Source organism: Echinops telfairi, unplaced genomic scaffold (genome assembly GCF_000313985.2).
Source record: "Echinops telfairi isolate 266 unplaced genomic scaffold, ASM31398v2 ScPeMD7_2010;HRSCAF=2546, whole genome shotgun sequence".
Lineage (NCBI taxonomy): Eukaryota > Metazoa > Chordata > Mammalia > Afrosoricida > Tenrecidae > Echinops > Echinops telfairi.
In genome coordinates, this window is record NW_022105908.1 from 23,733,397 (window position 1) to 23,746,774 (window position 13,378).

Sequence of the window (13,378 nt, forward strand, 5' to 3'; positions counted from 1 at the left end):
ATGGATGCATGGATGGAGGATGGATGAATGGATGGAAAGATGCATGGATGCATGGGTGGATGGAGGATAGATGGGTGGGTGGATGAATGGATGGGTGGATGGATAAGTGGATGCATGGGTGGATGGATGGATGAATAGATGGATGGATGGATGGATGGGTGGGTGGATGGATGGATGGACGGATGGATGGATGTGGTGCATTCACAGACAAATGAAATGAGAACCTTGGGAGAGGAGGGAGAGTTCCCAGGGGCAGGGCAACTCTTCATCCTGTGGGGCACTGGGTAAGGCCTGGCTGGACATGAGGCTTCCAGCTATTAGACCATCGAGGCCATTGCTTGAGAGGGGCCACTTTGGGTCTTCTCTGGCTCCAGTCCAGGGTCAAGGACAGACTCTCCATGGCCCCAGGCCTCTCTCAGGATGGGCAGAGAAGCTCATGGCAGCCTGGGCTCTAATCCACCAACCTTCCACCAGGCCACGGGAACAGAGGAAACTGCTCCTGCCTCCCCCCCAACCCCAGCAGGCGTGGGGCCCCTGGGCTAGGGAGTTCCTCTCCAGGCCACCCCCTCCCACCCCATCAAGAAATTCCACGCAGGCTGCTTCCTTCCTGCTTTTGAGGAAAAAACACTTTGTCTTCAGCTTCCGCTCCTCTGCGAGAAGGGGGATCTCTGTTTCCTCCGATTGCACTGTCCTGGGGCCTTGACCAACTTGCCTCAACCCTCCCAAAGGGCAGGAAGTGGCTCCAGACCCTGGAGGTGGGGGCTGGGGGGGTGGGGAGTAGTCCTACTCAGGGTCTGGCCCCAGTGTCACTGGTGGTGAGCCAGTGCCAGGATTCGAAGCAGGAAATGTCACTGTAGCGCTGGAATTTCCTGACATGGGAGTCCTCTGTCACTCAACCGGGGCCTCCCAGGCAGGGAGGTGCTAGCCCCCAGGAGGCGGATGCTCCAGGGAGCAGGGTGGGGCTGCTCCTCTCATACCTGAGCTCCCTGACTTTCAGCCTAGCCCACTCTAGAAGGACCCAGGCAGGGAGCGGGGAGGCCTGGTCTGTATCCTAGCCTGAGCTGTGACCTTGAATCTCTGGGATGCGTCGGGTGGGGGCCCTAGGTGAGGGTTGATCAGGGGTCCTGTGTGGGAGGAGACCTGGGCATTACCCGCAAGGCCCAATGCCAGTCTCCAGCCGCCTGCTTCACACTGGAGCCAGTGATGTAGCCCAGGCCACTGCAGGGGAGACAGGGCACCACCAGGTTAGTAGAGACAAGAGTTGCTGGGTGGGTGGGGATGGGGGTAGCTAACGCTTACAACTCCCCAAGACAGGCCACCCACTCTCACCCTCCAGCCGCTGGCCACACACATCCCTCCCCACTGATGTTGCCCGGGACCCCAGGCTGCTCTCGGTCATGAAAAGTGGGTAGGCCAGCGCCAAGTGGGGCCTTGGTCATTTTCCTCACTGCCACTTGGGGGGTGGTTCTGGTCTGTCCCCAAGGTTGGCCACTTCATGTTGAATTAACTAAGGTGGGGGGGCGCTACCTGTCCCACTGGTAAAGTCCTAGGGGACCCCTGGAGTCTCCGGTCTCACCTGCCCAGCGGGATGGCAAAGTAGAAGATGGAGAGCATGAGTGTGCGGGTATTCTTGGTGAAGAGGTCACCGATGATGGTGGGCGCTATGGTGGAGTAACTGGCCTCGCCGATGCCCACCAGCCCTCGAGACAGGACCAGCAGCCAGAAGTACTGCGGAGGAGGGGAGGGGAGGAGATGCTGGGGGGGGCCACTCAGCTCTTCCATTCCACTCCCTGTCTGTGCTCCATGGCCCCAGGCTCCAGGGACAAACAAGGGGGAAAATATGGCTTCCAGCCCCTCCTTCCGCATGTCTGCACCCCCAGACCACTGTGGACTTCTGTCTCCTCTTCTGGCGGTGGGCCTGTTTGGCTGTGTCAGGATGGGACCGGGTTTTCTCAGACTGAGAACTATAGATATGGCCCAGACAGAGCCTTCTGTCCCCATAAACTCTGGGGAAGTAGAGACGCCACCTCAGGGACCTCAAGTCAGCCTCCACCCGGTGATCCCCTTCCCCAGATGGGTGCTGGCCTGACCCTGGCAGCATGCGGGCCCAATGGGAGTGGGGAGTGGGCAGGGCAGCCCAGTGGGCTCAGCAGCCCCTCCCCCCTGCAGACATCAAAGGGCAAAGCCCCAGCTCAGCTGGGAAGGGTGGGGCTGTGCCAGCTGCAAGTAGTACTGTCCCTTTGATGTGGACCCCTCTTACCCCACGCCCCCAGTTGCCCAGGGCCTGAGAACAGAGCCTGGCCATCTTTCCCCGGCCCCACCCTGACTGCCCATCCGGCCAGCGTCGCCCACAACCAGTTCTGCCCTGCGTCTTCCTGCTCTGCTCTTTCCTTCCGTCCCTGGGTCTCCCGACATCCCTGGTGCTGGGCATGCACCTCAGCCCAGGCTCACGCTCCCCATCGGCAGGGCTGCCCACCCTGCAGCTCTCCCCCCAGCAGGAGTCTGCCTCCTTTCCCCTGAGGTGGTTGGTCTTGACCTTTTACAGCAAGTGCCGTGAATAATTGGGTCTTTCTTTCTACTGCGTTCAAGGGCAGTCGCTCCGGCCTCATTCGCACGGTTTTCTTGGTCTCTCATCAGATCTGTTGTTACTCCCTGAGGGGCTTCTGGAACTCCTGTTTTGCTTGGGAAGGGCTGCTCCAACCTGCTCTCTCACATTTCACCTTTGATGAGAGAGAGCCAGGGGTGGGCAGGGGACAGGGGGGCGAGTGGGATTGGTCCCCTCCATCGCTCCCTGGTGGACAATAGCAGGCTGCTCTGCTGCCTTCCTTGCTCTGTGTGCGTGTGTATATATGGCGGCGGGTGGGGGTGGGGTGGGGGTGCCTGTTTATCCCTAGCCCCACTCACTATGCGTCTGCCGGGATCTCTCGTTGCCCCTGCTTGCATGTAACATGTGCAGACGCCTCACTGAAACACGGATGCACACCTGGGAGACTCTAGGGTCCTGTGCACATGCTTGTAGAAAATGAACCAGAGTCAGGATAGGGTGGAGGAGAACACTCAGAAAGGGAAATAAAACAAAACAGGCTTACTGGCCAGACAGGTAAAACCTTGGAGACTGGCCTGAGCCACCTGTCAGGTCTGGAAATGGGTTCACCCCCGAGACTCAGTGCTCTGGTCGAACAACCATTTGAGCTAGGAAGGGCAGCCCTGACCCAAGGACAAGGTTCAGAAGGGTTCAAAGAGGGGTGAACTGGAAAGGGGAGACGCAGGGGGGAAGTGGGCGTGGGTGATGGTACAGCCCAGTGTGGGCATTACAATCAATAGCAGGAGACACAAGGTTTCTGGCTTGCTGAATGGGAAACTGGTCTCTGTGTAAGCCTCCACCTAGTTCACAGTGGAAAACTTGGGTGAAAAAGGGAAAAAAAGAAACAGCAACTGTCCCTGGCACCTCCTCCACCCCCAACACACACCGGCTTCTGTCTGATTTCTGTCTGGAAGCGTATTTCTGCTGGTGCACCGAGATCTAGTTCATTCTTTTGCAGCCCAGAATTTCCTAGAATGGATTCACCCCCTCTTCTCCGTAAGGGTCACCTTTTCCTGCCACAACACTGGCTGCGGGAGCAGCTTCACGCCCTCGGGTGGGCGTGCCGCTCCTGAGTCTGTCCCTCCCTCCCTCCAGCAGGCTGCTGGGCTGCGGCCGTCCACCCGCACAGCGTTTTCCAGGCCACGGCCAGATTGCTGTCCACAGAGGTGCTCCCGATTTAGGCTTCCCAGTCCCTGCTCCTCCACAGCTTTACTCTCACTCCGAGTCATCAGCCTCTCTAATTGTGGCCAATCTGACGGGTGTGAAGCAGTAGCTCATTGCTGTTTTAATTTGCATTTCCCTGATTACTCCAGAGGCCCAGGCAATGACTCTTCACTCCATTGACTGCTCGCTTGGGTGTCTTCTAGAACTGCCTGCCCTTCTCTCATGCCCATAACTCAATCGGGTTATTTCCTGCCCCCCTTATTGACTTACAGTTCTAGATTCGCATATATGGTTTTCTGTTTATTTTATGGTCACCTATCTGACATTTTACTTTGCAGCATGTGATTTATTTATGTTTACAGTATGGTTTGACCTACAGGCAAAACTTGATTTTCCATCCACACGATGGTCTGTTCTCCCCAAACCGTCCATTTGAGGCTCGCCTTCCCTCACACTCTGACCTCCCGAGAGCCGAGGGCTCTGTTCCACGGCCTGCTGTTGCAATGACCACAGTTGGGTATCTGGGAGGGGTTTGCAAGCCCCCACCCCCCACCCCATCGCTGTGTTTTCACAGTGTTCCTGGGTGTTCTGCCGGATGATCTTCCAGAAGCGGCCCCAGAAATCAGGTGACCAGAGGTTTGGTCTGGGCAGGGAGGCTCAAAGGGGGTCCTAGAACTTTCTAGAACAGCTCTCATTTTTTACTGTGGCCACCAGGCTCTGCCTGGCACTTTCCTTAAAGCAAACGTATCCCTCACACAGCTGACTTCTACCGCTGCCTCCCAACCAAAAAACCAAACTCACTGCCATCGAGTCGAGTCGATGCCGACTCTCAGGGACCCTGAAGGTCAGGGTGGACCCGCCCCTGTAACTTAAGGAAGCTGTAACTGCAGGGGAGTAGGAGGCCCCACCTTTCTCCTTCGAGCAGTAGGTGGTTTCAAACTGCCAACATGGTGGTGGTTGGCAGCCCCGTGCATAACCACCAGGGCTCTTTACCTTTGCCTCCAGCCTCCTGTAATCCTTGTCAGTCTCCAAGTCCATGCTGAGCCCTCACAACAAAGTGCCCTCCACCCTGCCCAGCATTCACGGCTCCAGCACGCTCCCCCCACCCCCACCCCCGCCATGACTTCTAGTCTGTGAGTCCGCTCACCAAAAGGCTGCTTCTCCCTGTCCCTTCTGCCCAGTTCAAAGACCACCGGCTCCAGGAAACCCTCCTGGCCCCTGGGTTTCAAGAGACCAGTCTCTCTTCAGTGAGAGCCCTCAGTCCTTTGCACACCACGGAGGCAGTGAGAGTGGCAGCCTGAGTGCTCCCTGCAGCGTCTCCCCAGCCCAGCCTGGGTGTTCCCAAGCACACAGGAGCCGAGCCCCTTCTTGGTCCCTCTGACTGGAACCCTCCTTAAGGACAAAGCCTGTCCCTCCCCCTGTCTCTCCTTCTCCCACTGCCACAGCCCACGTGGTTCTCCAGCCTCTGTTTGAACACCCCCAGTGATGGAAAACTCACTACCTCACGAGGCGACTTATCTCCCTGAAGAAGGGAAAAAAAGAGAGACGGGGTGCGGGGGTGGGGATAATGACTGGTTGAACCCTTGCTGTGTTCCAGGGTCTGGGCCATCATTAGCTCCGTTTTACTTCTCACAATAAACCTTTGAAGGTGGGAATTGTTAGTGTCCCCACTTTACAGATAAGGAAACTGAGGCCGAGAAGGTTAAGTTACTTTCTCCAAGTCTCCTGCGGACAGGAGGCCAGGGGACAAACAGCTGTATGTTGAACGGATGTTTCCCCACCTGGAACTTTGGCCCAAGGAGTTCTGTGGTTCTCAGACCAACTAGCAAACGGAGTAAGGCCCAGAGAGGGGCAGTCACTTCTCTGGGGTCACAAAGCAAAGAGAAGGCAGAGTTAAGACTGGAACCCAGAGAGCTCATTCCTGGGTTGTCCTGCTACTTCCTGCCTCCGTCCCCACGTCAGAGGAAGGGAGGCCCAGATTCCTGAGACCAACCTGGGTGTCAAGTCCTTGAGGCCAGGCCAGCACCAGAAAGGCCCGATCTTCCAGCTAGTTTATACCCCAGATGCCTTCCTCCTGCTGCACTTTCAGGGCCCAGGGGCTGAACCCCCAGTTAGACCAGCCACCCACTGGGCAACAGAGGGACTGTGACACACAGAGGGTGGGGTGGGTGCAGGTGGGAAGCCGAGCCTCACCTGCTTGGGGATGAAGGAGCTGGAGAAGGTGATTGCCGACCAGAAGAAGATGCCACAGCTGAGAATCACCTTCCTGTTGAAGCGGTCGCCCAGGTAACCGAAGATGGGCGCAGCCACCATGAAGCTGCAGATGAACACTGCGGGGGAGAGGAGGGCTTGCGGGCGCACAGCGCAGGCTCCCCGGGGTCAGGCCTCCGTGCCCACCCGTGCCAGCATGAGGCCAAATGCCTGGGCCCAGGACTGAGGAAGCAGCCCAGGGGAGGCGGGAGAGGCCTTTCTGGGTGATGGTGGCACCAAGAGCCCATCCGCTGCCAAGCGGGTCCACCACCCACCCAGTCCCGAGAGAGCCCTCTGGGTCCTTTTGTCAAGAGGAACCAGGGATGTTGCACAACATGATCGATGAATCGGTGAGACTCAATTGGCAAGTGCATTGTCATCTACATGTTGACCCAGTAAAAATAAAATGTTAACAAGAAAGGAAGAATAAGCATCTATGATCTTAATGCGTTTCACATGTCAGACACTGTGCTGCTCAGACGGGGCCTGCAGCCTCCCTCCGGGTCAGGGGCTGTCCTCCCCCTGCGGGGATGGGGAGATGGCAAGACAAGCTCAGAGAGGGGAGTGGCTTGTCCTCAGTCCCACAGACGGGGGGGTGAACACCCTCTCTCTGATTGCAGAGCCTGTTTCCGCGGCTTGGTCACATTGCCTTGAAGAAACAGAGAGGGCCAGAGCCTACCTGGGACCACACAGCTAATCTGGGCCTGGAGCCCGGGTCGCAGACCTGCCAGGTCACACAGTCACCCTCACTCCCAGGGGGCTTCACAGGCTCTCTCACCATCGAGAGATACCACATTCACTCACTCATTTATTCACTCATTCATTCAGCAAATATTTGGGTTATTTATGTGTGCCAGGCTCGATTCTAGGTGCTTGGGGTACACTGATGGGTAACACAGACAAAAAACCCAGCCCTTTTCTAGCCAGAAGAACACACCGGTCTTTTTAAGTGGAAAATAGAGCATGTCAGATAGTGCCAAGTTCTAAGGAGGAGCAAGGGGAGTTGGGAAGCCTGAGAGGGCAAGAAAGCTGATGTTCCCATTTTAAATAGAATGGTCCAAGGAGAGGACCTTTGCATATGGGAAGTCCTGGAGGAGAGGAGATGAACCATGCAGAGATGGGGGCTATACAGCAAGTGCAAAGGCCCCGGGGCAGGGTCAAGGTTAGCCAGTCTGAGGAGCAGCAAAGAGGGCACAGTGGGTGGAGCAGAGGGAGGGAAGGGAGACCAGCCCTAGCGGCTCACTGTGAGGGCCCTGGCTTCCCTAGGGTGCTGAGCAGCCCCATGACATGACCTGGCTTTGTTCTTCCCGAAAGAGAGAGCAGCAGAACTTGGTGAGGACACCACTCTCAGAGCTGGGAGGGGCCACCGGGGTCCCAGGTGGAATGAAGAGGCCCAGAGCAAGGTCAGGGAGATCCCAGGCTGTCACACAGAGAGGCAGACCCCCAGCCCTGGCCCCAGAAGGCAGTCCTACAGCTGACGGGCAGATGGCCAGACAAAGGCCGGGGATGGGCAGACGAGGCTGGCCTCTGACCACCAGGATGAATGAGGCCTGGCCTCAGCTGCTCACCACCGACCCAAGTCCCCAGGGACAGAAGCCTGAGAGAGGAGGAACAGGGCAGGGAGTGGGGAAAGAGAGGAAGCAGGCAGACCAGGGAGAAGAGGGCTGAGCAGGTCTCCTACTGGACTGTCTTCTCCCTCCCCGCGAGAGCAGGGTGGGTGACCTGCTCAGTCCAGCTCCGAGGACCTTGCGTAGAATGAGAGCAGAGGTGAGAGGACTTGGGCACCTGGGACACATGGCCTGGGGTCAAAGTCAGCTCTGTCCCTTCCTACCGGGTGATCCCGGGCGGTTACAATCTCTCTGCACCTCAACCACAGTGGTATGCTAAGAAATGCTGAACATCTGGATTTCTAGAAAGAGGAGGCGAGCTCCCTGACCTGTAGAGCTTGCCCATTGCTGTGGTGTAAGGACCCCGGCCACTGCTGCCCTCAAGCTAGTGGCCGACGTCACTGAGGACAGTCGGAGGGCCTGTGCCCAGCACGTCCATCGATGGGGCACCTTAAGAGCAGAGGTCACCAGAAACTGGAGCAAAAGCATCCAGCAAGTCGTTCCTTCACTGCCAGCAAGTCAGGGCTGACTCCTAGGGACCTCACGGGACAGGGTAGAACTGCCCCTGTGAGTTTCCAAGACCGTAACTCTTTAAGGGAATAGAAAGCCTCACCTTTCTTCCTCGGAGTCACTGGTGGTTTCGAACTGCTGACCTTGTGGATCACAACCCAATGCATAACCACTACACCACCAGGGCTCCTCAGAGTAATTGGGAACCTTCGTTTTTAGCATCGTTTGTTCATTTGTGATTTTTTTATAACTTGTTTAATTTACTTTTTATTGATTGATATTTTGGGGTTTTTTGTTTTGTTTTTTAAATAATAGTTTTATTGACATATGTTACACAGTCCAACATATCTATTCACACACAATTCTCAATTCTGTTGTTCAGTCCCCTTGACAGGAGTTATAAAATCATCGATGCTATCGGCTATCAACCCTCCCCCCCATCTCTTCCTGTACCTTCAGGGAACCATTACTCTTGTTGCTGTTTCTAAAGGGTTATCTACGTTAATGTTTGTTGATTTTAATTAATCATTTTATTGGGAGGCTCTTACAAATCTTTTAACAATCCATCATCTATCTTAACTTTCATGTACCGAACAATCTGACATTTAAAAACTGAGCATGCACAAATCAAACATGATACACGAGGTAAAACAAATAAATATCTTAATAATTAAGGGTGGAAATACTGAGTAACCAGAGGATAGTTACATGGTTCATCAGTGTCATACCAAGCCTAACTTGTTTGTTTGTTTTTAAATAATGACCGGCGTTTAACAACCAGCTCACACAATTCCTGAAAATGTAACAATTGATTCTCTAGAGCTGACACATGCAGGCCAGCGCCGTGTGCCAACTTCCTCGTCTGTAGAATGAAGATAAAAATAGCATCCCCTGGGTTTCTCTGAGTGCAGGATGAGGTAAGGAATGTAAGGTGCTGAGTACCGCACCCTGCCCAGGGTGGGCCAGCCTCAATCAACAGGCTCCACTGTTTAGATTAGTCAAGGTAGAAATTATTTCCTCCTCTGTAGATAAAAAGAGAGAGAGAGAATGGTTCCTGCTGGCCCCGCCGCCCAGCACCTACCTGAGAGCAAATCAGGAGATGGGCTGGGAAGAAATTTAGGTCGCACCAGGATGTTAGGGGAGAAGGAAGACTTAATCTCTCTGTGCCATGCATGCTGGGTGAGGGGTGGGCAGAAAGGATCCAGAGCAAGAATGTGGGCACCTGCCCATAGGCTACCCGATTTAAAGGGATAGAATGTAGGGAGGAACCAACAGGGGATACTAAATCCTGCCAGGAGAGTTAAGGAAGGCTTCATGGAGGCAGTGATAGCAAAGCAGGGCATTGAAGGATGCATAGGAGTCCACCACGATGATAACATAGTAAATAACAAAGCTTCCCAGCTATGATGCATAATGATTAATGACGCAGAGTGCTGATTGGCTGTAATAGCTGCAGTTATCAGTCATGGAGCAAGGCCCAGAGATGAGCCCTTTGATATCGGCTCAGATGATCTCAGAGACTACTCACCATTATCTTCAAGTTACAGAGCAGAAAACCGAGGCTAAATGAGATGGTGTCATGCCATGTGCCTGTGTGTGCGTGGCTGAGCTGGAGTTTAATTTAAACTCCACTTGTCTGATTTTAGAGTCCTTGGCATTAAACCACACTCACTGTTGGCTGTCAGGTTGGGAAGGGAAGGGACCGAATGCATGCCCCCAAAGTAAGAGAAAGCCCAGGATGTGTTGGGGACACCAAGGAACAGGGCTACGAACAGGTTCTCCCCAGTTCACTCGTGGCTCAAGTTCCAAACTCACTGCCACCAACTCCACGTTGACTCAGTGGCCCTACAGGTCAGGGTAGGACTGACCCCGTGGCTTTCCGAGACTGCAACTCTTTACAAGTGTAGGAAGCTTCATCTTTCTGCTGAGAAGTAGCTGGTGGTTTTGATCTGTTGACCTTACAGTTAGCAGACCAGAGGGTAGCCTCCTGTGCCACCAGGGCTCCTCACTCCTGGCTGACAAAGCAAAAGTAGAACTGGCCTGAGCTTCTAAACTCACAGGTGAACCAGCAGGATACTCGGAAGGTGGGGAAAAGTGGGTCAGTGCCCTGGGGGAAATGTAATCTCCTCTTGGGAAGAAAGGGCAGCAGCTGGATCTCTTGACCAGCAGAGTTGGAAACAACAGTGCCCTGATCAAAGATGGTGGCCGACGTGGTGCTTTGAACATGAGCTGCTCTCCAGTCCTGGCAGTAACCCAGTCTCTCACCTCAGGATCCTGAAGGGGCTCACTACGCCTCTTCCAGGCCTCCCAGTGGGCTTCAACCCATCGTTGCTGTTCCACGTCCCTCAAACATTTTAAAATGTGGATCTGTTCCCATTTCAGTTGGTCAGCCGTGAGGGGACCAGTGCAGCCTGATCCCGAGGGTTAGGCTTCCAATAAAAGAAGGTCCAATAAAAGAAGGTCATGGAAGAAGCACTGGGCTGTGAAGGAAGCCCTCAAGGTCATGGCCAGGTTGGGGATTTGAGTCTGTGGCCAATGGAGAGTCACAGCAGGTTTTTTCCCCCTCTTAAGGGAACTTGAGGGAAAAAAAACTCTCACACCCGAGGTGTCTGTAGAGGGCTGAAGGGAGTAGTCCAGGCACGTGGTCAGATTTTGGCCACCCTGACCGCATCAGATCGGAAAGGGTGGCACCCGCATGCCATGTCCTCGCCTCACCTGAGCTTCACACCTCTGTTCCCCTTTTTCGGCTGGATTGGGGAGCTGGCCCACAATGACAGAGCATGTCAGACAGGGGCATAGTGGACCATGGCCTGCACCTCAGTACCCTCCTCCCAGGGGCCAGGGAGTCTGGGATAAGGGACCAGTCAGGCTTCCTCTCCGACTGGGGCAGACAGCAAAGAGGCCCTGCCTGGCGCCTGGTGGTGTCCAGGCAGGGGCCTGAGCACAGTCAAGTGAGCAATAGGATGGAGAAGGTTCCTGGTGAAGGCTGGGAACAGTGAGCTGCGCCCCAGAAGGGAACACACAGAGGCTTGGCCTGCCAGCAGGCAGCTTGTGTTGCAAAGCAAGACCAGGCCAGGGCCCCAGGGTGGAAGCTTCCATCACCCCATTCCTATGGGCTTTGTTTGTTTGGGGAGAGCTTTCTGGACAACTGGCCTCCCCACGCTGGGCTCAGTAGGGGCTGCTTTCCTCCCACACGAGGACAGAGGCGGCCTCGCTCGGCTCACATGAGCTGAGCCCACAGATTTGGGACAACAGAGCTGCAGGCAGGGCGCCAGGGCATGGGGAGCCGGGTGGGAAAGTCCAGTTCCTGGACCCTCGCCCACCAGTGACCTTGACTGCTAAGCCCACTGCTTTCTCTAGGAGATGGGGGTAATGGCCCCTCCTCGCAAGGCTGGCTAGAAGCCCCCCGAAAGTCTCCTCTCAGGCAATCCTACATTGCCCATAAGCTGTCTGCTGGCTGAAGGTCTTCCCCTTGGGCACACCCATATCAGGGCCCTAATGGGGGTCTAGCACCCCGAAGCTCAGAGTAACCTCTATGCAGGACTCCGAGCCCTTCCCCTCCATGAGGACACTGGGGACCCTCACCCTTTGAGGGCCTTGTTCAACTCCCCCAGTGGTCCCGGAACGGGGTGGGGTGGGTGAGGCCGGAGCTGGGAGGGCCCTGCACTCAGCCCCCGCTGAAGCAGGGCTATTTTTACCAAGTCCAGACTCGGCTGGCCTGTTATTTGGAGAGGGCCCGCCGTCCCCCACATCCTGTGGGCAGGGAGGGTGCTCACGCTGAATCGCACCATCCCTGCAGTTGGCGGGCTGGGATCTGCTCCAGCCCGGCCACCCCAGGAAACCGTCTGGGCCTGCCAAAGCCGGCACATGGGTGCCTGCAGCCTTGAGGGGGCGCGGCCACAACCTTGTCCTTCATTCCCTGCTCAGGATATAAAACTCGTGCATGCCTCCGCCCCCACCCCTTGTTCTCGAACTTCAAGGCATAAGGCCCCAGAGGGCTGACCGGCCTTGCCTCCGGAACAGGGTCTAAGCCCAAGGAGAAGGCTGGTGCTGGGCTGGCTACGCAGAGCGCCCGAGATGCCCAGCCACTGTCTGGTTTCGGTCTGAGCTGGCTCTTCCTCCATCCCTACTATGCCCCGACCCTGGCACTTCCTCATGGTGACCCCTTGAAGCCCAGCCTTGAGCTGCCTTCCAGCCTCCCCCTCCTCCATCAATTCCCCACACTTGGTCCGCAAGTGAACATCCTGGTGTGCACCTCTTACAAGCTCTTGCCAGGTTTCAAAACTTCCTCTGGCTCCTCACAGTCCAAAACAAAATCCACGTGCTTTATTCCGGCGGCTGAGCCTTCACACTCCGCCATCACCTGTGTCCGGCCTCCTCCCCCTGACTCTCTCTCATGGTCTAGCCCAGCGGAGGGATAGCAGGTCACTAGAAACAGGCAACATCATCATCAACCTGGGTTCTCACTCCTCCCTCTGCTTGGGATGCTCTCCCCCACCAGCCGCCTGCTGCCTTTGTGATTTCCCCGAATCCACCTTCCAATTCACCCGCTTTCCTTCCAGCTAGGTCTAGCCTCACAAACTCCTCTACTGATGAAACCTTTTCCTGTTTCATCAGGATATTTTTCAGTTTGGGAATTTCAGATGCGGGTCTTTTCAACATCGACCACCTCTCTCCTCATGAAGTGTGGAATACAACTTTTTCCTTTAGAGTTCTGGAAATGGAGCCGCCTGGATTGTAAAGTCCCTTTACACCGACTCTATTCTCTACAGATCTTCGGAAGCCACCCGTCCCTTTTCTGAGCCAGCTGGCTCTGTCTCAAAGACAGGCTTCCTTGTGTGCTGGGTAAAAAAATGTGGGGGTGGGGGTGGAAAAATACATATACCAAAATTTTTATCATTTTAACCACTTTTAAGTGTACACTTCAATGATCTTCACTGCTCTGATCCCGCCACACCGAGGCAAAACACTAAGGGGTGCAACAGAACAACAAGGGAACAGAGCAGTGAGGTCCCCAGAGAATGCCGAAGGTGGACTTTGGGGCCAGGGTTTGGTGTCCCAACAGACTGGACTGGAAAACAAACAGTCCTTGGACTAACAAGCTTTTCTTTCTTGTGTTTTGTTTTGTTTTTTTGTCATTGGCTTGTGGTTATTGTTTTGTTGTATGTTGTTGCTTGTATTTGCTCTGTCTTGTTTTTGTGCATGTTATTATCTCTGCAGGTCTGTCTAAATAAGATAGGCTGGATGAACAATCTGGAGGAGA

At 55.1% G+C, this 13,378-nt stretch overlaps 1 protein-coding gene across 1 annotated transcript in view; it reads right to left on the bottom strand.

The window, feature by feature from the left end:
- SPNS2 (sphingolipid transporter 2) overlaps positions 1-13,378 on the bottom strand; it is a 31,017-nt gene that overhangs the window by 7,118 nt on the left and 10,521 nt on the right. Inside the window, exons 3-5 of the mRNA XM_004716191.3 lie at positions 5,942-6,078; positions 1,577-1,728; positions 1,152-1,218 (exon numbers count right to left, since the gene is read on the bottom strand). Of these exons, the coding sequence (XP_004716248.1) occupies positions 1,152-1,218; positions 1,577-1,728; positions 5,942-6,078 (356 nt within the window). The remainder of the gene's footprint in view (positions 1-1,151; positions 1,219-1,576; positions 1,729-5,941; positions 6,079-13,378) is intronic.